This window comes from Calidris pugnax, unplaced genomic scaffold (assembly GCF_001431845.1).
Source record: "Calidris pugnax isolate Ruff unplaced genomic scaffold, ASM143184v1 scaffold188, whole genome shotgun sequence".
Taxonomy (NCBI): Eukaryota; Metazoa; Chordata; class Aves; order Charadriiformes; family Scolopacidae; genus Calidris; species Calidris pugnax.
Genome location: NW_015091257.1, coordinates 8,065,300 through 8,089,915, shown reverse-complemented (window position 1 = coordinate 8,089,915; position 24,616 = coordinate 8,065,300). Strand labels below are relative to the sequence as shown.

At 37.0% G+C, this 24,616-nt stretch overlaps 1 protein-coding gene across 9 annotated transcripts; it reads left to right on the top strand.

The window, feature by feature from the left end:
- The first annotated feature begins 216 nt into the window (after positions 1–216).
- Positions 217–24,212, top strand: PNPLA4 (patatin like phospholipase domain containing 4). Of its 9 annotated transcripts, none has more exons than XM_014960389.1 (9): positions 217–383; positions 1,726–2,022; positions 2,831–2,957; positions 8,035–8,219; positions 10,960–11,054; positions 11,232–11,367; positions 16,105–16,170; positions 21,388–21,540; positions 23,386–24,212. In XM_014960389.1, the coding sequence occupies exons 2-9, from the start codon at positions 1,870–1,872 to the stop codon at positions 23,515–23,517; spliced, it is 1,047 nt and encodes a 348-aa protein (XP_014815875.1). In that variant the 5' UTR covers positions 217–383; positions 1,726–1,869; the 3' UTR covers positions 23,518–24,212. The 9 variants fall into 9 exon arrangements, 8 of the variants coding, with proteins under 8 accessions (XP_014815875.1, XP_014815874.1, XP_014815876.1 ...); XR_001413982.1 differs by lacking the exon at positions 217–383 and adding an exon at positions 22,073–22,169 and having other exon boundaries at positions 904–2,022; positions 23,386–23,505; XM_014960388.1 differs by lacking the exon at positions 217–383 and having other exon boundaries at positions 904–2,022.
- The last annotated feature ends 404 nt before the right edge of the window (positions 24,213–24,616 follow it).

Below are 24,616 nucleotides of genomic sequence, written 5' to 3'. Positions count from 1 at the left end.
CCCGGTGACAGCTCCCCAGCTGCCGGCGCGAGGCGGGCGGAAAGGCAGCCCGCGGGCCCTCTCCCCGGGCAGCCCAGCCCCGGCAGGCCCGCCCGCACACAGCGCTTCTCAGCCGGGCGGCTGCGGCGGAGCGAGCCCACCTCGCCTGCCCGCAGCTCCCACCTCGCAGGGCTGCGCCCCACACAGAAATCCCAGGCCGCAGCTACGCCCGCCGCTGGGGACACGACTGACGGGGGGGTGAAATAAAGGGGAAGCAACGTCTGCGCAGGCGTGTACGGGCAGTGTCACGGGGGAGGGGCCACCGCCCCCCCCCGGCAAGGCTCCGCGGGCGCCCGCACGCACACACCCCCCCTCCGCACGGAGGCCGCCCCGCACTGAGGGAGGTAGCGCAGCCTGGGGGGGGGGGGGAAGGTTCGCGTCTAGGGCTGTGGCCGAGTGGGGCTCCGCCGCGACCCGCTGAGCCGGGGGGGGCAGAGCTATCGGCGACCTCCGCTGGTCCCTGCCCGGAGCTGTGTCGGAGGAGGGGGGGTCCCGGCTGGGAGCTGAGATGGACAGGGTCCCGCCGCCGCTGTGCGGGTTAGGCCGCGTTAGACCCCGGGAGAGAGGGGGGGGGTCTGAGGCGGGAACCTCCGCGGGGGGACGCGGGCAAAGATTGGGGCTAAAAACGTGAGGGGGCGTGGACGGCTTAAAAGTCGCCCCCCTGTCGCAAGCTGAGTGTGAAAGACGCAGTGACTTTTCCTAGGGGTGCGTTGGCTTTGGCTGTCACTTGACGTTCTGTGTTTCTTGCGTTTAAAAGCTTGGTCTCATCGTTTCATCCCTTTTTTTTTTTTTTTTTTAACATATATTCTGAGTTACCCAAGCAGATTTAATGTTTCTGCAAGTAGTGATTTTTTTCCCTTTTTTTTTTTTTTTTTTTTGGTGGTTTCTATTGGTCGCTTGCTAAGCGAAAGTGGAAGAAGGAAAGAATTAAACTGGATTGTAGGCCTCGTGTCACACACGCACACGATAAAGCGGAAAAAACCTGAAACTCGCTTATTTGGTTGGGGTGAATTTGGAGTTGATTGAGTAACCTCTTGAGACCTCGCCTACGCAGAACCACACTGGGTTTGTTTGTGCTGGTAGTCAGGGTAACAACCTGCTTTGCTTTTTGTCTAAAAAAGCGCATATCCACCTGTTACTGTTTGTGGTCCAAAGCCTTGCTAGGTGTAAGCTGGACTTGCTTTTGATTTGCACATCACTCCCACGATATACTTGCAGCAGAGAAGATGACATGGCTTGCCTTGTACCAGCCAGCATGCTTGAGGTTTTCCTCCTAGGATCTTGCCGGCAGCACTTTGCTTTTGTGAACAGTTGGTTTGACTTTGCCAGAACACACATTTTTCATCTGAGGTGGATGGAATAGTGTATTCACATACACAGGGACAGATTGTTTGCTTGTTCTTTGCATTATGAACAATTTTAGTCCTTCTTGTTTCTGAAACAAACAGCTGACTTTATGGTTAGTGGTCAACAACGCAGTGCCAGGTGGAGGCTGGTGAGAGACTGTAGCTGCTGAACAGAAGTTCTGCCTAGAACTGTTTCCTTGTCAAGTGGAAACTATTAAGGCATCTTTGTTTTAAGTTAGAGGGTGGTGAAGAAGACCTTGTTACAGTCTCAAGGCCTTGAGGTGCAACTACCTTACAACTGCTCTTTTCTCCCTCCCGCCCCTTTAATGTTTTTAAACAGGGTGTGCTTAGAAGAGAGAAAGTTTCTGCTGTGTACTTGTGTCCAAGCAACTTCTCTATTGATACTTCCTTTGTTAACTGCATGGTAAAACAGCTTCTGGGATTATCAGTTTGGTGACAACATCCAGAGGTAGCTTTTGAGAAAATGTGGACTGCTAAAAGTAGCGCTCAAATACTGTTGCTTCGATTGAAAGAAGGCAGATTGTGTAGTTGCATGTTTCCAAAAACTCAGCAGTTCTGGATTGGAATTCTAAACTATTGCACCATAAAAGCAGCAGATAACAGAATTAAATTCCAGGTAAGAATTTTTGTGGTGCTCTAGCTATAAGAGTTGTGCATCAATACAGTGATAATAGTATTTATTTCGGAATCCACAGAGCTAAGCTTTTGATCTTGCAGCTTTATTTTATGAATTGAAGATTCCTATCAGGATGAAGGAGGCAGCAAGAAGCTGCAGGAGAACCAGTGTTTCAGAATTGACTTTTTGTGTCTGATACTTCTGACTTGGGGAAAAACATTAATTTTTTTGAAATTGTACTTCAGGCAATACTGCATGATATCTGACAGGTGTATTAGAGTGACAGCAGTTTGGTGACGAATAGGACCAGAATTCTCTGGAAAACTTTTTACTAATGCAATATTACACAAAAAAAAGGGGGAGGGGGGGGAGAGGAGGAAGTCCATTTTTTATTGTATTGGCAAGGGAGGATAAAAAAATAAGAGTTTGACGTATTGAAAAAAAATAATCTGTGGATAGAAACAAATACAGTGGGAAAGAACACAAAATTAAGGCTAATTTTGGACACTGTCAGTTCCAAATGACAATGTTTTTCTAGATGTCTAATTAAGTCAATCTTTAAAATATGAATTGCTGCATGCACTTTATAAATACTAGAACATTGTGGTTTCAGCTAGTTTGAGGGGGCTAAGCAATTGAGAAATTAATCTTGATGGTTTTACAACTATTTGAATTTTCATAAAACCTATTATGGGTTTTACAACTGTTATAATTGGCTTTATTAATCCGTAGAAATATAAATAATGTTCATCTTATATTTGTCCATTGTTTCTCTTTTAAATAGTAATATTTGACTGTACAATTGTAGGTTTCCAAGGTAAATGATAAACGATCAGTAGTAGATGCAAGAGTGGCTACTAGCACAGAAGGAACTAAAATAGCTGCTGAAAAAAGTCCCAGTGGAGTATATGATGGAAACCAAGATTCATTAGAAGGTATTGGACCTTTTTCCACCCTGTTATGAAGTCAGCATTCCCTGTCCTCTCTAGACATCTTATGTTAATGATCAACATGGTCTAAACTCTTAATTTGAAAGTTTTGTATCCTGTGATGTGTTCTTTTTTTAATTTAAAAGGGGATTATGCACAATTTTTATAATTTGCAAAGACTCATTTAATTTTCCTAATTGTCTTAATGACTGATTGGATTGTGTACTGATAATTTTGTAGTATTATTATTTAATATTTTTTTCTTCAACTTCATCAAAGTCTTACAATGCTTATTCTGTTTGACTATAAAGATGCAAAACTTGGTTATCCCATTCTCTTGCAAGCAACTGTGGTGTCTCTTAAGTGAGTACAGTACATTGGATGGGTTATTGTTCTGTGTGAGCCTATTTTTGATAGTCTGTGATGCTAGTCAACTTTTTTTTCCTGTTATAAACATGAAAAAACAATTAAACATTCCTGTATGAGTGGTGATTTCCGATTCAGGTAAATTAGTAGTTTCAATTATGACCTTTATTTTAGCAATGCTGCCTAGCTGAACAGTTCTTTCCATAACATTACTTGTTTTGTCATTCCTAGCTAATAACTAATCCTCAAATGTGCTCTTATGCATCATACATTTTAGCTCTTGTGCTTCAGGGTGCTTGGTCATTCGCATTATATGTATATTTAATTTCTGTTTGTAAAGGTTTTCTAGTCAGTTGCTTTGGGCATTTTCAGCTTTTGTTTACAAATTGCATGACACGGAGGTAGTTATGACTGGTTAAGGCACTGAGGTCGTATACTGTTTATATAATTATATTGCGCAGGAAGCGGCAGCATGAGAAACTGTTGTGCTATTTCTTGTGCATGGCAACTAGGAAGATGGTACTTCTGAAAAAGCTATATTGTACTATATCATAATTCTGCTGCACAAGCTTGTCTCCTTACATATATTCTATTGTAGGTTTGCATTACAAACAGATGAGATACCGCCGAGTAAACAGAAATGTACTCTCCAAGCTCTTCCAACATATTTTTCATCACCAGTGATTTTTTTTTTTTTCATAGATGCAAGAATCTTTTAAATAGAACTCTTAGGGTTATGTTTATTCCTGAATGCTCCTGCACTATCTGTAAAGCAATGAGATAGGTCAGCCCTAGTGTCCTTCTAGTTTATTCTTATACTTATCTTTTCATATGCTTCTGTTTTTTCTTGTAGACAACAGAAGCATGCCTATTACTTTGGCCAGTTAAAATCTTGAAATTTTCCAATTATGTAAGATGATTTTTGAATAGCAGCGGCAAAAACTTTTGTTATGTCCTATTTATGTCATATCTCTGAAATGTATTTGTCCATCTTTTAAGGTTCATTGAGTTTTTTTCTTAACACATGCCAATATGACTTTGTGTTAATAAATAATATATTTAATAGTCAGAATTTAGCTTAAACCCTTTAAGAGTATTTGGTCTGAAGTCTTGTGGAACAGGTATTTCGTACGATTTCTAAGATAGCAAGATTTCTGCTGTTTGCTCAGGCAGCTGAAAAAATGGTCTATGTCCAGATGTGATGGTGCTCCTTTTTCTGGTGCTCCAAGAAATTGACAGGGAATATTCATACTGTAGACTTAATTAAGTTTCTTGATATGTCTTCTTGGGAGTTGTTATAACTCTACTATTTTTTTTAATCAAAAGAGCAGTGATCTACCAGATCATCAAAGCGAAAAACATTTCTGAATCATACTGTCTCTGAAATACACCATTCTAACTTGCAAATCAAGTGTTGCCATGATATATTTGCAAGAATCAAAAGAAAGGGAAAGTTTATGGTCTTATAAAAGTGAGTATCTTGCTTTCCTATTTCTTGCTTTTCTGATTTTACAGGACATTCATCTAATGAATGCTTCCTTATTTTTCACTCCGAGATTCCTTTGGAAGGTGAAATGACATTGCTTAACTGCACGTATCAAGCAGATAGTTCCTTGTAGAATCATGATTCTTATTCATCTGTGTCATCTTTGTAGGTTAAGTGCTTTGTTATAAACTTGTTGTAAGAGGCCTTCAATTCAATGTACAGAACCTCCTCACAGGTAGATGCATAGCGCTGAATGAAGATATTAATGATCTGTTGTTTCTTCCTGTGTAAGCCAATGCAGGCAGGACACAGGAACAACCACAAAAAAACACCCCATGGATTAAGGGCAAAGAACAAATTTAATCTCGATACCTCATGGATCGGGGAACCTCTGAAGCAGCACCCAGGCAGAGGCAGGCAAGCAGAGGGACACAGGCACCGCAGAGAGAGAGTCCTTATTAGCAAGGGAGTCCTCATTAGCAAGGGAGTGAGAGAGCGAGAGAGCTCCCGCTTGCTGTTTGGGCCTGTAATTCAAGGATTCAGGCAGGCAGAGTTTTCTGCTGGGCTTTGATCTCTTTAACAGCAGGGCAGGAATCTCAGGCGAGTTTGACGAGGTGCCCCCGAGTCCATCCCAGGCCTATGTTATCTAAGTGCAGATGTTCTACTTGTTGAGCACACAAAACTAAGCAACAATTAGTGTGATATATGTGTTTTCCAGCACCCCACATGTGAGCCACTTGAGTGTATTTACAGTCCTCCTCGCCAATCTTCCGTTACTTTCCCACACTTCTCTATAATGTTGATTATTTGTAATAATCTACTGATTTTAATATTCTGAACAAATGAAAGAAGACCTAATTGTTTCACCCAGCAACACGTACTAGCTGTCACTTAGGAGCCAGACATTAAGTGATTTTTCAATTAACAATTAACTGGATAAAGCCCTGAGCAACCCAGTTTGATCTGATAGCTGATCTTGTTTTGAATAGAAGGTGGTTGGGCAAGAGACCTTCTGAATTATTGTATGATTCAATGATTATTTTTTTTCTCTCATTATTCACCCACTTGTAGGGTTGTTACATGTATGCTCAAAACCCATTTCTCAGTCGTGCAGCTAGATGTAGCCACTGGATTTGTCCCTTGAACCTTAACATTGGTACTGTGATAAATACGTGATGTAGACCTGGGAATTGACCTTAATTAATAAAAATGTAGTGATGTGATAATACAGCAATGCTGTTGCTACCTTTGATTTGAAGTTCTCTTGGGGTATCTGTAAAACACTGCTGTATTACATGACACACAAGCCCAGATGAGCAAGTACTTCTGTTTAAAAAAAAAAAAAAAAAAAAATTACGTTTACCTGCATTTTCAATTGCATTTCTTTCATCTTTTTGAACTTGAAATTATTCTGCTCTCAACAGAGTGTGAGACTAGCAGCATTCTTTAACAGTATTCCTTAACTTGAAATCTTAGTGTTTCTCTCTTTTTGCACGTTTGTGTCTCACTGAATGCTTTTGTCAGTCAAGAAACTGATGTGAATACTCATTCAGTAGTCTCTGTCTGTTGGGTAGGGGAATGAAGGAGAGTAAGACAAATACGGGATCTAAGTGTGAAAAAATTAACTCTCATCAAAGAGCGAATACCATATAACTAGACACTCAAAAAACCAGTGGTTGCTTACAGTAGCTGATAATTAGACAGGACTGAAGTTCATGGAAGAAAATAAAACTTCCTCGTGAAGTCTTGTAAGAGAATGCATGGACATTTTACTTCAGTCAGTATATTTCTGTTAGGTTTTGTTCTGAGATTCAAATAACCTCCTCAGTTCACATAATCTCTTCTTACTTTAAAGAACATGTACCAGCCAAACATACATTGAAGTGTGATGTCTTCTACATTTGCAAGGATTATTTTCTTCTTTAAAAAAAAATAATCCTTTAATCTGATTTTTTTTCTGTAACTATGCTTTAGATATTATTTTTAATTTTTCTTTTTTTTTTTTTTTTTTTTTAAATTTGTGACCATCTAAACTGAATCCACAGTGTCTGTGGATGATTTCCAAAAGAAACATCCACTGATCCACTGTCTCGTTAGGGACTAGAAAAATGAATCATAGAATCATAGAATGGTTAGAGTTGGAAGGGAATTTAAAGATCACAGAGTTCCAACCCCCCTGCCATGGGCAGTGACACCTCCCACTAAACCAGGTTGCTCAAAGCCCCATCCAGCCTGGCCTTGAAGATGTATAATCCTGAGTATAGTGATTTACTTTTTTAGTCCGATTCATATCGACATGTACCCAAATATACTAGGAATTTATTTTTAATTAAATACTAAGAGAATCTGTACAATAGCTTGTGTATCTTTACAATAAAATCTGCGGATTAGCTTGCTCTCATAATTGTTGGCATTTACAGAAGCAGAAGAGATAATAAAATGTTAAAATGTACTTTTTTTTTTTTTTTTTTTTAAATAAGCCACCCGTAAGGATCTGAAATTATGCTTCCTGTTTGTGTGTTAGATTTAGGTTCTAACCTTGGTGCCTTCACAGTGTGTGTCTGTGTTTCCATACACTTAGTGCTTTGTATTTGTATTTGTACTTTGATGTTTTTCATTCTTTCTTCTTTTAACAGTAGCAACAATATGTTGCGTGTTTTTTCTCTTCTAAATGAGAAATTGCTTTAAATAAATTTTTTTTCTATTAATGTTTACTAATAATACTTGTGAGCAAATAACTTCCAAAGGTGAAGGAAAAAATTGTTTGCTTAGAGAATTGTGTTCAAGCCTGTGTGCATGAAGGGAGTATGCTGACACAGTACCCAGCAGTTTTATAATTAATTAAATTTTTACTCTAGGTGGTTAACTATATTTGCTCTCCAACAGCATTCTTTTATGACTTTTGAGTACCTACTTTTCTTTTGTATTTCTTTGACAAATTATGTCAAAATGTGCAGTTACGTTGTATATAGATAGACATATATATTTCCTGATTGAAAAAGGGATTTGTGCTGAGGAGGATTTTAGAGTTGTTTTCAATTTTGGAGATGCTAAACTAATTGCTACTCGTTTGGTGTATTTGTTAATCAAAAGGTTTTTACTCTTCTTAAATAAACTGTTTTTTGTTATATATATGTAGTACATTATGCATTCTGTGCCAAAAGAATAGATGTATATTATAAGATAAAATTAACTGCTCCTTTTTCTGACTGTGAAACTTTATTTCCACAGCAAAAATGAAACGTATCAACCTGTCATTTGCAGCGTGTGGGTTTCTGGGTATTTACCACTTGGGGGCAGCAGCTGCTTTTTACAGGCATGGTAAGAAGCTACTGAAAGTTGTGAAAGCTTTTGCGGGAGCTTCAGCGGGATCACTGGCTGCCACTGTCCTATTAGCAGTACCAGAAAATATAGAGGTAAATTAATAAACTCGTAGGTATAGGACATGATAATTTTTGCGATAATTTTCAAAGGATATTTTTGGGATAACCATCTACCATTAAGTTTTCTTAAATATTTTGGGGTTTGGTTTTCTTTTGCCTCTTGTAAAGAAACAGATCTCATGTATGTGTTTTCATTAACAAAATCTGTGACTCATGGGCAGAAATGTTTATGAAGCAAGTATTTCTTGATCATAAAATTCTGTCATATGTACTTTATATTTTAAGCTATGTAATTATAAATTTCATGTGTATGAATGTTGAGTTGTATGCAACCAGATATACGTTAGGGTACTGTATATGTACAAATCACTGTACATTACAAAGTTAATAATTGTTTTCTTGGCTAGAGGTAGGCATTGTTAAGCAAATGCATAGCACCATCCTTTTGTCCTTTTGTGAGAGGAGATGAAAATGGTAAATGGACTGTATCTTCATGAAGTCAAAGAACACAACACACCAGATTTTTTTTTTTTTTTCCGTGCTGTCTGTGCTCCATTAGACAGTGCTAGAAGTGGCTTGTGCACCTTATTTAGACTCAGTACAGTTCATGATTTAACAGCAGTAGCCCCACTGTGTGCAAGCGAGGATCAGCCCTCACAGCATTCTGTTCTGACATGCTGCATACCTGTGTATTTGGGTTTTTTTTAATCCAGAGATGCTATCCTTTTCTCACCATTGATACAGTGTCATGTAGGCACAGCAAAGTGATATTCAATGACTACTTTGTTGCAGGTTTTGTGGGAAATCACTGGATTTTTTTCTTTGTTTTTCCCCTTAAGTTAAGGCTGCTTTACCTTCCTGAAATGCCTGTAGTCACTTTGCCTTAATATATGTAGAGGACTAGGCCTTGCCAAAATGTTCATATTTCTGTAATATTTTCAATTATAATAAACAGCATTATTGTGGGGAGGAAAGGCTGCTAGATTTTTCTTCTAATTACACTCGGGTTTCAGTCCAATGAGCATCAGGTAACTTTCTCTGTCACTTGTTAGAACTTTCATTGAGTTTGATCCAAATGCTAGTCCAAGCCAATGCCACACTTTGCCACTGATCTTTCTGTTTGTTTGTTTCTGCTGTCATGTGAACTTAGCTTTCAGTCAGCTATACTTCTGTTGCTTTCAGCAGTAAGTTCTTCCCTGGCCTCTTTCCAACTACCACCCCCAGGTGCATTCTTTAACGATTTGGTATTAGAAAGTTCCACTGCGTTGTGAAGAGAACCTTACTTGTATTCTGTTCAGGAGTTTCTCCTTTTCTGTAGTCTCTGAATAATAGTTCAGTTTTCATGTTGCCTGGTATAATGCATACCCCTAACTTTAATTTCCTCTAGGTTGAGCACAGCGGGTAGCCTTTTCTTAGCCCAATGAAATTTTGCTGCTTATACTAGGTTCTGGGTATGAACATTTGTTTCCCAGCCTGGTCCAACTTAATGAAATCTTTCTTAGTAAAAATATTACAAGAGTTTTTATTTCTTATGTTTGTAGAAACTAAGCCTGTATTACATTGAGTCTTATAGTTTTTTCCCTGAGAATACCTAATTTTAATACAAACTGAAGGATGTTCCATGAACTTTTTAGTCCTTTTAATTTTTATTATTTTTATTTTTTACTTTTTAGTCATTATGTTATATTGCTTAAATGGAAAAATGAGAGGTATCACATATCACATCAGTCATATGTTTTGTTACTAACCACGTATTTATTCTTCATGCAGGAAGCTAATAAGCCAGGAACCCCAAAGTACCTATAGACAGATCTTTTATTCAGTAAATGTGGTGACTAAGTGAATATGGATATAATGTATTTTTGAGTACCAATTTCAGAAAGTTGCATAAGATTGAATTTATTTTTTGCCCAAGTCCCTAAAATCATCAGAGAAGTCTGCATGAAAGGATAAAAAAAGGTATACGAATACTGAATACTGCATTTGAAGCATTTAGAATCATCATTCATTGTTTCAGAATCTTTTTGCTAAAAAATATATATTACCTATTGCTTTACTCTACTCTTGGAGTTCTTAAGGGTCACATTTCAAGGTATTTTTCTGGAGTTGTTAACCCTACACATTTCATCTTGCACAAAAGAGGTTCTCTGTACAGTGGAATCTGTTGCCTGGTGTTCTCCAGTTGTCTTTCTTTGTCTTCCACCATAGCATTCCATTCAGGAAATATTTCCATAGTATTTTATTCATTAAATATATGTATTTGTTAGTAGTGTGATTTTTGCATTAGTAAAAAGAAATTGTAATAATTGTAGGGGTTTTTAATGCTTATAGATATCTTAAGGTACTTATGTCTGGTTATAGTATCAAAGTGGTCTTTAAAATAAAAGGTGGCTTTACACTTTAAATATAAATTATTGTTCTTGTAATGACATGGTTCAGAGAACTGATTATTTAGCAGTGGTTATACATAGAAAAATAGCATTTAGCTTTCCTTGATTGTTAACATGGTTTTCTTGTGAGAATTTATTATTATTAATATATTATCTTTTTTAATTATGGATATTGTTTTCTTAAAAAATATTTCTTATAAAAAGATCAGCATTTTATTATGCATATCTTGTTAGAAACCCAGTACATAATGGGAAATTAGTTTAGTCTGATCCTATAGCTCTGTCTTGGTTAAAGCTTTAGCTGCAAGTAAGTTTTAGATACCACAGTTAAACATACTTGCCATAGCTGAAACATGCTTAATGGGGAATATTTTAATTTGCAGAAGTCTAAGCAGTTTGCCTATGGATTTGCAGAGGAAGTTAGAAAATTGGACTTCGGTGCTGTAACGCCTGGTTATGATTTTATGAAAACACTTAGGTATCTATCTTAATGCATATATAAGGTCACTTTTGTGTGAAGCGCTCTAAGTGAGAATGGAGAATGTGCATATTTTTTTCTGTGCTGTGGGGAGCTCAGCACTATTTCACCACTAACTTATTTGCAAGGTTTTTAAATAATGATGGTGAATAATGTTTAGTATTTTCTTTGCTCTAGGGAAGGCATAGAGTCTATACTTCCTTCTAATGCTCATGAGATAGCTGAGAACCGGCTCTATGTGTCAGTCACTAACACCAAAAATGGGGAAAATCGCTTGGTTTCAAGTTTTGCCTCCAGGGAGGACCTCATTAAGGTAATAAAGTTGAATATTGCTGTTTTAAATAAAAATACTTGAGTTTCTTCAAGGTTTAGGAATATATTATTAGCTGTACAATAAATCACGGTTTTACTCAAGTAATTAGTTATACTGATAAGTGGTGCTACAACCATGACATAAATAATATAATTTGATCCTACAGTTTCACAAGTTTTGCTAAAATTTATTTTTGTGTGTGCTTCTTTAATCTTTTTTTAAAGTACTACCTTGTCAGCAAAGTATGTTTAAAAAGTAACAGGGTAATCAATGGTTACAGTATATGGGAATAAAATAGAACATCTCCAAATTTTGTAACAATTTGCAGAGTCTTTCTGCATCTCTTCTGTAATTGATACCATTTATATTATGTTTCATGACAAGAGAAAGTAAGAAAAGAAAGTTCCTGTCTTGTAAAAAGTGCTGGATTATTTTTTAAATCCTTGTGGGGAAAAGATATAATGTAATTTTAAGTACCAGATATAAACTGTATTTTAACTGTCTTTGGAAAGCTTATCTTTTACTGCCCACCTATTTTCTTTTGAATGCCACTTTTTAAATTTGGATTAGGATTGTACACATAATCTGCTGTGAAGTAGTAGGATGAATTCAGATGCATGGAAAGCAAATGTTCTTTCTAGTAATTGAATATATCTTAGTGGAGGACATCATAAGATACAGCAAAATAGAGGAGGAAATAGAATAAGAAGGATTTTCTTCTTTCCCTGTCTTTGTGGATGGTTAGACTAAGAGACTCCTTTTAATTAACACTTAAAGAAAAAAAAAATCCACTTGTTAACAAAATCTCAAAATATGCGTTGGAAGATTACCTTTAAAGTGTCATTTTTAAAAATCTTGAACCATTATATTCTACATGGTCAATCAGTTCTCAAAATTTGTAGGACTTAAACTTTTTGCATTATTATCTCAGATTATGCAATGTTATTTCTAGCTATGCTGACCATAACCAAGCTGGACACAAGCCAACAATGCACACTCACAGCCTAGAAGGCCAATTGCATCCTGGGTTGCATGAAAGGAAGTGTGGGTAGCAGATCGAGAGAGGTGATTCTCTCCCTCTGCTGTCGTGAGACCCCACCAGGAGTACAGTGTCCAGCTCTGGAGCCCTCAGCACAAGAAGGGCTCTTGGAGCAGGTCCAGAGGAGGACCACAAGGATGATCAGAGGGCTGGAGCACCTCTCCTATGAAGATGGGCTGTTTGGGTTGTTCAGCCTGGAGAAGAGAAGGCCGGGAAGACCTTATAGCGGCTTTCCAGTACCTAAAGGGGGCCAACAAGAAGGCCAATTGCATCCTGGGTTGCATGAAAGGAAGTGTGGGTAGCAGATCGAGAGAGGTGATTCTCTCCCTCTGCTGTCGTGAGACCCCACCAGGAGTACAGTGTCCAGCTCTGGAGCCCTCAGCACAAGAAGGGCTCTTGGAGCAGGTCCAGAGGAGGACCACAAGGATGATCAGAGGGCTGGAGCACCTCTCCTATGAAGATGGGCTGTTTGGGTTGTTCAGCCTGGAGAAGAGAAGGCCGGGAAGACCTTATAGCGGCTTTCCAGTACCTGAAGGGGGCCAACAAGAAAGCTGGGGAGGGGCTGTTTGCAAGGGCATGTAATGATAGGACAAGGGGCAATGGTTTTAAACTAGAGTGGGGTAGGTATAGATTGGACATTGGGAAGAAATCTTTACAATGAGAGTTGTGAGATACTGGAACAGATTGCCCAAAGAGGTTGTGGACCCCCCATTCCTGGAGACATTCAAGGTCAGGCTGGATGAGATTCTGAGGAATCTGATCTAGTTAAAGATGTCCCTGCTTACTGCAGGGTTGTTGGACTAGATGACCTTTAAACATCCCTTCCAACCCAACACATTCTATGATTCTATGAACCTCCAGAGACAAGCATGGAGATTATTATTCTGTAGGTTTATGGTTTTTCCAGTGACATCCTCTAACCAGGCATGGAGATTATTATTCTGTAGGTTTATGGCTTTTCCAGTGACATCTTCTAACACAAGACCTTTAGTAGCTTCAACAAAACCTTGGAAATACATATATTTTATTAGTATTTCGATAGTTCTTTAATTGACTTAACCATTTCTGTTCTATTCTTTTGTTCCATATGCTAGCTGTGGAATAGGTTGGAATAACAGTAATAAAATTCAAAATAATTGCACATCAGAGTATGTTCATATTGTCTGTTCTTTCAGTGCATCTCATAATACATGCTTTTGTGCATGCCTTCAGTTATGCATGTATCATTTATACAGCAGTCTGAATGTTGGTGGCTGCCCCAGTAGCATGGAAGGTAAAGCTTCTTAGGTGATATAAGGGTCTTGTGCTTCTCCTAGACGTGATTTACTATATCCAAGGCCTGGATAAAGTTACTGCTGGGCAGGCAGTATTTTATAGCAGCAAAACTTCTGAACTCTCTGCCAGAAATCTTTCAACTTCCATATGCAGTTGGTTTCAATGCTTAACCAGCCTTATGGTTCCAAAGTTTTTCATCATGATTAAACTGAATATGCATTGCTATAATTCTAAGTTCTAACTTTCTTTTACTATTCCCAGTGGACATGGAAAAGCAGTTAATAATCTCCTGCTTCTGAAATAGTCTTTACATATGTGAAGACAATCATCATGTACCAGCATTCCTAGACTTGGCAGTTCTTAAACTGGAGGTGAGGGGGAAGAAAGGCATGATTTGTTTGTTTGCGAGGGAGCAGAGCACAGAACACTGTTTTATTTAGATGAACTTTAAATTCTTAAACTGGAGGTGAGGGGGAAGAAAGGTATGTTTTGTTTGTTTGTGAGGGAGCAGAACACAGAACACTATTTTATTTAGATGAACTTTAAAGTCCCTTACAACCTAAACCATTCTATGATTCTATTTAGTTTGGAAAACTGGGAGCACTGAAATAGGAGTCCATACTGGTCTGTTAAGTATTAGGGAAATACTGACAGTTCTTTAAACTTATCCTTCCTTGCCTCACTTTTGAGGTCTAAGTGACTTCATAAGAAGGGCCAACTGCTTTCTGTGGTTGTCTTGAAAAGGATTCACACTTTGTAAGGGCCACCTGGTTTTGACCCTTTTCCTTCCCTTTAAATCACTGGGAAGAGAAATAGGCAAGAAAAGAGTGAAATTCTTGAAGTGAAATTTAAAGCCTTCATATAGAGCCTTAACTAAAACTTGTTAGGGGAGGAGGGGTGATTAATACAGACAGTAGCTTAATTTGTTTTAAAAATAAATACAGGTCTACCAAAAAACCCCCAAAACGTTTGCTTCTATAATCTCCATGGATTATAGGGTGGTTTTTTTTACATTTGGTCACCTTTCACATAGTAGATATTCTGGTCTGCAACCTGCTTCTGTTCCCCAGATTTGTCTCATGACAGTCTGCAAGCACATGCATATTCACCACATTTAGCTATGTGAAAATTTCTGACATGCTGCCTTTTATCTACAACTCTACCCCTACTTTTTGAAATGCTGTACACTAGTTATATGCTATAGGTGGATATGTAGGTATAGAGATACATACACGTTCTCATAGATATTGCTATGAGCAGATAGAAATGTAGGTGTGTGTGCACGTCTATATATGACCAAATGGTCATATATAGGTCTAAAAAAAAAGATTATAAAAAAAAATATTAGAACTGCTGTAGACAGCAATGTGGCTTACAATAGGGCAAATAGTTATTTGTTAATAGGCAAATGTATTAAATGCAAAATATCCATACTGATAAAGATATACATATTTCAATTTTCATATTGTTCATAGTATTTTGGGTATTTTGAATTCTTAAAAAAATCTGATTAATTAGAAGACTAAACACTATATAAATATTCCAGCAGAATGATTGTGTCAGCTGCATCTTTGACAATACTCCAGATTGCATTTTTTTCCAGCATATACATATTTAATTTCTGCAAAATCATAAATTTACTTCACACTGTGTAAAACTAAGTTCATATATTTTTGAATCATAGAATGGAAAGGACCTTAAAGACCACCTAGTGCCCCCTGACCGTGGGCAGGGACACCTCCCATTATACCAGGCTGATCAAAGCCCCGTCCAGCCTGGCCTTGAACACCTCCAGGGAGGGTATATCTTCTACTTCTCTGGGCAACCTGTTCCAGTGTCTCACCACCCTTAGAGTGAAGAATTTCTTAAAATCTAATCTAAATCTCCCCTCTTTCAGTTTAAAACCATTACCCCTTGTCTTACTGCTCCACTGCATGATAGTCTTTCTCCACCTTTTCTGTAGGCCTCTTTTGGATAATGAAAGGCTGCTATAAGATCTTCCTGGAGCCTTCTCTTCTCCAGGCTGACCAATCCCAGCTCTCTCATAGGAGAGATGCTCCAGCTCTCTCATAATGTTGGTGGCCCTCCTCTGGATGTGGTCCAACAGGTCCATTTCCTTCTTATGTTGGGGGCCGCAGAGGTGGAATCCCATTAATCAGTGAGTTAATTTGTGTTATTTTGTTTTGAGAGTTGGCACTGTCAAGTAATAAAAAACCCAAATCCTATTGAATAGTTTTATTCACATTTTGACATACTGCAACTAGAGGACATTTCAAGACAACAATTATGTAAAACTAATGTATTGATTGATTACTGCTATTTTATTTAATATAGATAAATATTTATGAAAATATATATTGGTTCAGAATTACTTTGTCACTCTTCAATTTTATTCTCTATTCTTTCTGCTTTCTTTTCTATAGGTCCTGCTAGCAAGCAGTTTTGTACCAGTATATGCAGGAATTAAGCCAGTGGAATATAAAGGAGAGGTAATTTTTTATTAATTTTAACTTCCAACTTTTTTATGTGTGTGTAAAAGCATTCTTCATTTATGATGTAATTATTTGATCTTAAGGGAAGGCAACTGAAGTACTATATTTTGTAGAATAATTACTGTTTATGTTGATACTGTAGATCAACACTGTGAAAGATGACATGAGCTCATTCATGTGTTGTTTCAAAAATTGTGGATGCTGAGACTGAAATGACCTCTGTAGCATGAAGCTGTTTTGTAAAGATAATGTCTGACACGGACCATGAGAAGAAAGTTCTCATAGTAAAGATACTTCTCATGATAAGCTGTGTTACCAGCTCTAAAACATTTTATGCAATTTAAAGGACCACTCTTCTGCTTTTCTATTTTATGGAAGCAATAAAGGAGACCTTGGCAGATCGAACACTGCTGGAGTACATTTGTGTGTTTATGTATGTGCTGTTCTCATGTTCTGTACAGAATTACATGCTTACTAGGTACCTTAAAATCTCTAACCTCTGGACAAGCATTAAAGAATAAACATTTTTTTTCCCCTGTAGTACTACTACGAAGTTTAGAGAGGTGTACATTGCTAGAAGGAAAACCTTTTCACAACTACCTGTGCTTGGTTTACCTTCAAGAATGGTTTTGTCCTTCTTATATAAATATATTAAGAGTATTTTTGACTGTTTACTCTGTAATTACTAGAAGCATGAAAATAAGTACTTCTTTCTGAGTACTTCTACATAATACTCTTTCCTTTATTTCCTCATACACATCCAAATGATGCCTTTAGAAATCTATAAACCTCACAGCCACCCTGCCAGAAAAACCCACTCAAAACAATATGCATTTGCCTTTAGCAAGAGGGAGCTGGAGTTTGTCAGAAAGCTTCTCAGCTTTACAATTATGCATATAGCAATACATATCAGCTAAAACATTTGAAGGTTTTAAATCAGTATTGCCTGGCTGCTTGAATTTAGTAGAGACTGCTTGGAGCTTCCAGGGTCTGGAAATTTTGTTGAGTATTTATATGTTGCTTACACAGTTCAAGGGGCATACATGCATGTTTTAGGTTAATTCTGGCAATAGTTAAAGGGAAAGAAGTGTCATTGTTAAATTTCTTGTGGGGTTCTTTCAACTGAGAAATTGAAAAGTTGGCTCAAAGTTTTGTCCTAAACTTATTTAAAACCCGCTTTACTGGATGAACACAGCTATTATGGTTTGCCTGTAGTATTCACTGAAACACCTTCAGCCTCTTTTTAGTGGACAGTTCTTGTTCCTGCCCAACTTTATTTTTTGCATTCAGAAATGAAATCAAGGAATGCTTCATGGAAACTGGTTCTTCTGTTACTTGAAACCTTGTTGTCATTCCCAAAGCTTCTCACTACTCTTCTTAAGTGAGATTCAGAAAACACAGTTTCTGAGAAGGTTGCTTTCATTTATTATTATTTGTTGGAATGATTCGTTCTGCAAGTCTGCACTGACTTTTCTCATACTCCGTAAAACAGTGCATTTGTGGTATGGGGAAATTGATTCCTTTTTTTTTTATTATTTTAAGAAAACTATTGCTTGTAAATGAATGTGACTTCCATTCTGTAGTCCAGAATACTGGTGAGAGCAAAAACCATAGGATCTCTATAGCAATAGTATTTCCATGGCTTGAATTAAGAGGTAATGAGGATATGTGGGAGGCCAACTGGGGCCCTAAAGCATGCAGTGTAGAGCTGGATACATGACATGTAACCTCATGATTCAGGCACAGTAAGCACTGAAGACAGTAAGAGAGAATGGATAAAGATTTGCCTCTGTGAGGTCACCTATCATATTAGCATCCTATTCCAGGTTTCATGGAAACTTTACTGTAACAGACCAGAGTTCTGTCTGTGCACATTTACACTGGCTTCAGGGAGTGAACTCCTTAGACCATATGGCCTGTGGCAGTATGAAATAGAGCTTACTCCCTGCTAGACCTGCTCAAGTCTACTGGCCTTACCAGTGTGCTTCAGGACAGTTGGTCTGGATCTTCTCTGGGCTTATATACATCACCTGCATATATATCACCAGGTCATCTGGGAGTGTTTTTGAAATGTATTTAAGTATCTTATCTAAAGTTGTGTTGCATAAGGGAGTATGGTGCAGTTTTGCTGGAATAGTATCAGAAAATAGCCAAACCTGTTGCTAGCCTGTCCATACTGTCTATAGAGAGTGAACCCCAGGGTAAACCGCTCCCAGCATTGCGCTTTCCCACTGGAATTAGCTAGCATACCTGTAGTATGCATGATTGGAGGCTAGACTTTTGGGGTGAATAAGCTAAATTTCATGGTAACATAGACATAACATCAATCTGTTCATAGTATGTTTTTTTCTGGTTTGAAGAAATTATTTATTAAAAATAAATTATATATAAATTATAAATAAATTATTTATTTAAAATAATCTGAAGGAAAAGGGATTGTAAAATAACATCTAAGAATTTATAAAGGCCTCAAGAAACTTTTTACCTGGGTTGGGTATTTAAGGTGCATTTGGACTAGCCTTCCAGTAACAGCAGGGTAAACTTGCTCCATGGAAATTACCCTTTCTCTGAGTTAGTTTGGTGTCCTATGAATCTCTGGCAAGGTTAATCTTTAAGACAGATAAAGATCTGCAGGTGATTGGGTTGACTGTATCTGATGATGAGGCTGTAGTTTGTGTCACTAGTTCTTAGAGAACAGCTTTGTAAAAGACATTTAGTGGTAAATGTTCTGCATCCTCAGTTTCATTGTCTGGTGTGGTTTTCGTTGCACATTATTTCAGAACTTTCTCTGTTTTTGCATTATACTTACAAAAAAGAAACTATTTCAGAAGTTACCAGGAATTTGCCTCATCCGCTAAGATGCATTTTTGAAGAATTGGTTAATGGAATTAAAAGAATCTGGGGCATCACATCTCTTTGCAACATATCAATGTTTTATTTTAACTATGTAACATGAGGGACTGTGGAGCCAAATTATTTTTGACTGAGAAACAGTTTCTCTTAAAGGCTTGAAAGAAAATAAAACAACAGAGGGCATGTAATCCAGGAATAAGAGAATCTTCTAAAAATAGTGCTTAATAAGAAGTGCTGCCCTTTTCTTTGTAAATGTTTTGATTTTCAAAAAAATATTCAAGTTATGTAAGAGGAGATGGAGGGGAAACCTAAATAATCAGAATTTTTAGAAGTGAGAGAACTTTTAAGTGGGAACATCACTATGCTAGACTTGTGAAAGACATTAATAATGTCATCTGTTAGTGTCTGAAAGACATTAATAATGTCATCTGTTAGTGTCTTTGACTTGATATGAGGAACTCCACTGTTCTTGTCATCATAGGATTTGCAACATTTACCACTTGGTACTCCAAGGAACATTGCATATAAATCAATGACTATATATGGACACACACACACAAAAAGTCTTGATGTTAGAAATGTTATGGTATGTTGCAGCTTTGCTCACAGTTATCACTGCAGTGGTTTGAGAAGTCTGAAAAATACCTTTCACTGAATTTCACTGAATTTTTAGAGTTGGAAGGGACCATAGAGTTCTAATTCATCTAGTTCAACTCCCCTGCTGAAGCAGGATTGCCTAGAGCTTGTCAGAGCATTTTAAATGGTTTTGGATTTTTAATTTTTTTTGCCTCTTTTTCTAAGTCAAAAAAATTTGAATCCTAAGCATTAAGTAATATGTTTTTTTGTAGAAAGTGAAGGAATTCAATGGTAGATTATGGGTAGTGACATCAGGAGCTAATGTTGAGTCAATCTCTAAAGCGTGTTATGAAATAATAGAGTGAGAAGTTTCATGGAGACTATTGAATAGGAATATTTGTACCTTATATTTCATGAGAATAGAAGAAATGTGAAATGCCAAATTTCATCTGAGAAAATGAAAAAAAGGGCTGGGTGGAGGGACAAAGCAAACCCCTCAGTTCCCTTCCCTCAAATGGTGCTTGCCATTTATATCCATGTGTAAAGGAGTAAATCCATGTATCACCAGATGCAGAGTTGACAGTGGAAGGAGGGACAAGTGACAACAAAGTATTTTGATTGCATGAACTCAGATGTGGCCCCGGGAGAAATCAATACTTATAGAATTAAGAGGAAGTTTGCTTTAAGTGAGAATAAAGGGCACAGCTGAGAGGGATCTATACAACCAAGTGATGGACATAAGAGAACCTCAGGGGCTTCTGAAGACCAAACACTGTGACCTGAGATAATGCTTCCTGTATGGCAGTTGCGACATTGAAAGCCAGTGTCTTGCTTACAGTTTGAAGACAATTTTTATTTAGATATCATAAACAACTTCCGATTAATATATTTTTTGTGTGAGATTTTTTTTTTAATTTTGTGACTACTGAAAATTTCTGTGGCATTTTCAGTACTTCTGTGGGAAAACTTACGTTATTTTGCCATTTCACAGAAGTCACATATAGTATCACCTACAGCAGAAAAGCAATCTTCTGTCTGATTGGTGCTAAAGAGTACTAGTTCAGTTTTTCATTTTCTGTATTGTTCTGTATTAATGAAACTTGAAGCTAGTATCCTGGATTATTCAGTTTGTCTTTGGGGAGGTCTAACCCTTAAGAAACACTGAGGTGAATCTTATAATATTATTTCCTACAGCATTGCAACTTCCCTAGCTTTAGGTGTCTGTAGTAGTCTACTTCTTACATAGTTAATGAATGTTTCGTTTATAATTAGTGAAGAAGAAAAGAAGAAAGCACTATTTCAATACAACTCAAATCCAATATAAGTGCCGACTTTAGGTGTGAATCGTGCTAAAAGTGTTTTGTCTCCCTTGACAGTAAAGGAAATGTAGAATCATTAATTTGGCTGTAGATGTGTATAAACTTCAGTAAGATTTTGTTTAGGGCATTTTGTTATTAGATCAACTAACAAGCCATATCAGATATCAGTAGCTTGGGGCATTTTGTTATTAGATCAACTAACAAGCCATATCAGTAGCTTAATAAATATATTGCACATGTATTTATACATCGTGTCAAATATTTGTTAATTAAACACTCTGGCTATACATTGTCAGTTCCTTGATTTTTATGCCTCAGGCTCAATCCTATGCATGATTTTCTGAGAAGGAAACATATAAGTTTTCTTGAGGGTGGGGTGGAGAAGGCAGGGACAGGAAGGATGAAGTATTCAGTTAGGAACATACTGTACTAAGGTTACTTAGAAAATATTTTTATTTTCCAATAGAAGTGGGTTGATGGTGGCCTTACCAATGGCCTTCCTATCTTGCCAGTTGGAAGAACTGTGACGATTTCTCCTTTCAGCGGTCGATTAGACATCTGTCCACGAGATAAAGGACGTGTGGATCTTTATGTTAAATTTGCAAAACATGATATAATGGTGAGTTGCTTTTTTATTAAGTAACTTCAGAGGAAGAAGAGGTAGTTGAGTAGTTAAGGTTATGCTTATTTTTAAGTGTTTATGCTCTGTTTATGCATCAACTTTAGTAATGTTTCAGCATTTTCTGTTTTGCAAATGGAGTGTAGACTTTTTCTTAAACACAAGGGAAGGAAAACGTAGGATAAATTTTGTCAGAAATGTTGAAAAGCATTGATCTAGTAACAAATTTAGCAAATTCTCACAGGCTATTAAATATAAATAATCTAGGCTTGCTTTAAGTATCATCTGTCTTTAGCCAGGCAGAGTGTTTGTGGGGGGAAGACTTCTACAGAATACCTCAAGAGAGAGGAAACTAACTTGTCACTTCATTGCTCAAGAGAGCTGGTGTTGAGATTTTGAACATGTAAGACCACGACGTTTTTCCAGAAGTTACTTTGTTATATGTTACAGAAACATTTCTGTATATTGAAGCATAGACTAAAACTGATTTTTATGGTTTTCTTTTCATCGTTGACATTTCTATCTTTGCAAGCTTCCTTTGACATGATGACAGAAAATACTGAATAGCAGTAGACCCAGCTGTCAAAAAAACTCCATTAGAAAGAAGAAATAAAGCTCAGGAATAATTGGTACTATTTTTTAAAATATATTTTACACAATTCTTGATATGTTTTCTTAATTTGAGTAACATCATCCTAAATTGAACCAATTTCTGAATCTTTATGATGTTTCTCAGAGAGATTTTAAGCATGATAGTACTTGGTAATTGACCATAAAGCATAAGATTATTGATTTCACATGTATTGAAAATACATGCAATTGCTTACTGTATATTTCTTGGTTGAGATTTGTATCTAATATCTAGTGCATCTAAAGGAGGAAAAATGAGCTGGTGATTAGATTAGAGATAAAAACTTAATTGCAGAGTTAAGTTGCTTCTAGACTTCTGCAAGCACAGACTTGTGCAGAATCTCAGGGAACATTTTAAATTATTCCATTTGAAGCACCCTCAGTTTTTACAGCTGCAGAAGTATAAACTAAGAATATTTTTTTTTTTTCAATGACATTGTAATCTGCATAAAATGAATTTTGTGTATCTTCATTTATCTGGATTGGAATGTGAGCAGTTTTCTGTGTCTGAACCTTCTCCATCTATAAATGTCAGAATTCAAATAATTGCTTACTTGCAAGGTAACGAAGATGACTTTGATACTGCTTTTCAAAATTTTGTGTGATAGAATATGTGGCTAAAGTATTAAATTAATCATACAAATGAAGCATTCAGAACTTTAATTTTGTTGTAAACAATTTAATAATTAAAAATATAATGTCTTCATTCAAGCACAAAGTTCTGAAATATTTTTACACCATCAGAGTGACCAATTGAGATGCTAAGTAATTCTTTGTTGGTAATACAAACTCCATCTATACTCATATGTTAAACATTGCCTGGGAATGTTCCCAAGAACATGGTTGTTTGCACTAGTAAACTGTCAAAATATTTCCTTGCACACGTGTAGCATGTGCCAGCTGCCACTCTGCCAGACAGTTCCAGGAATGTTTCTGAACCTAAAATGTTTCAGAAACTTTGGGCAATTTTACAGGCAGACAGTCTGTTTTGGAGGCTGTGAGTTTAGTGGTGCATCTGCAAACTGTTTGTGCCAGTTTGTCTTGGCCCTCAGTAGTGTACCTGGGCACGGTTAATTTTCTAGTGTAGACATAGCCATGCTGGTCTTTTGCTTTTACATATGACACAGGAAACAGATGACAGAACAGATAGCCTCATAGTAAAGTATAGATAAGTTGCTTTAATAAACTAATTTACAACTTCTCACTCTGTTGCAGCTGTCTCTAGCCAACCTGGTAAGACTTAATCAAGCTCTGTTTCCACCAAACCAGGAAAAAATGGAATCATTGTACCAAAACGGATTTGATGATACTGTACATTTTTTACTGAAAGAAAACTGGTTTGAATAGATGGTACTTAGAAGATTAACAAAACCTTATGGCTGTCAAAACACAGCTACAGATATCCTACAGAATTGAAAGGATGGCTGTTCTAATTCCAGTTTATGGAAATAAAAATTCCAGTGGAATTGCAGCTGCTTCTGCCAAGAAAGTATGACTCCGAAGACCAGTATAAACATGTCAGAATGGAATTTGAACTTACTTGGTACCTGTCTTGTTTTGAGGAGATTCAAGCCTGGATTTTGCTTCAGCTGAGGACTTGAGTGTGGGATTTGGAAAGAGCTCGTGTTGTCATGATTGAAGAAATTTGGAAAAGTCTTTTTTGATGTTATCTGAGGGACAAATCGAGGTTGTACCATAAAATATTACAATCTATATTGCTCACTTCATGTAATAGTTGCGTGTTCAATTTGGAAGCTTGCAATATTGCTGGTCTAATACATATATTGCAGTGTTCTGACGACTTGAACACTTAGCATTAGCCACAATAAATAAAACTAATTTTCACTCTTTTACTCTGATATGTGTTATTTTTCAACATTAAAAGCTCTTGCATTTTTCAGTGAATTTGAAATACTAGTTGAAATTTGTAACAGAAATGTGGTTTAAATGTAAAAATATCATGTAAAGAAGGATGTAAAAAATTGTTATATTTATTATGTTTTCTTCCTCTGCTAAAATTGAATAAATATATTTTCTTGAAACTGTTGTCAAGAGCTCATTTGTATATTTCTCAGAATGCTATGACAACCCGATTGCAAAAAACCCCCAGTCTGTTAGAGAGAAGTTGAAGTTAAGAAGCAGATAATGAACTCAGACTCAAGTTTCTAATTCTTTTACTGTTCACCTTGCATTCACTAACTGAAGCGGAAGTTCAGGATTTTCAGTCTTAATCCCAAAGTCCTAAAAGCCACAACTGTTTATTTGTTTATTAAGTGTATTTTTATGTTGATTTCTTAATATGGAAAAAATAAAGAAATTAGAGATTGAATTAAACCTTTGAAATTAGAGCATTAAAAAAAAAACAAAAAACAAAACAAAAAAACCCCAAACAACAGAAAATCTGGGGAGGTAAGAAATAAGATATAAACTGCTGCAGCTGCATGAA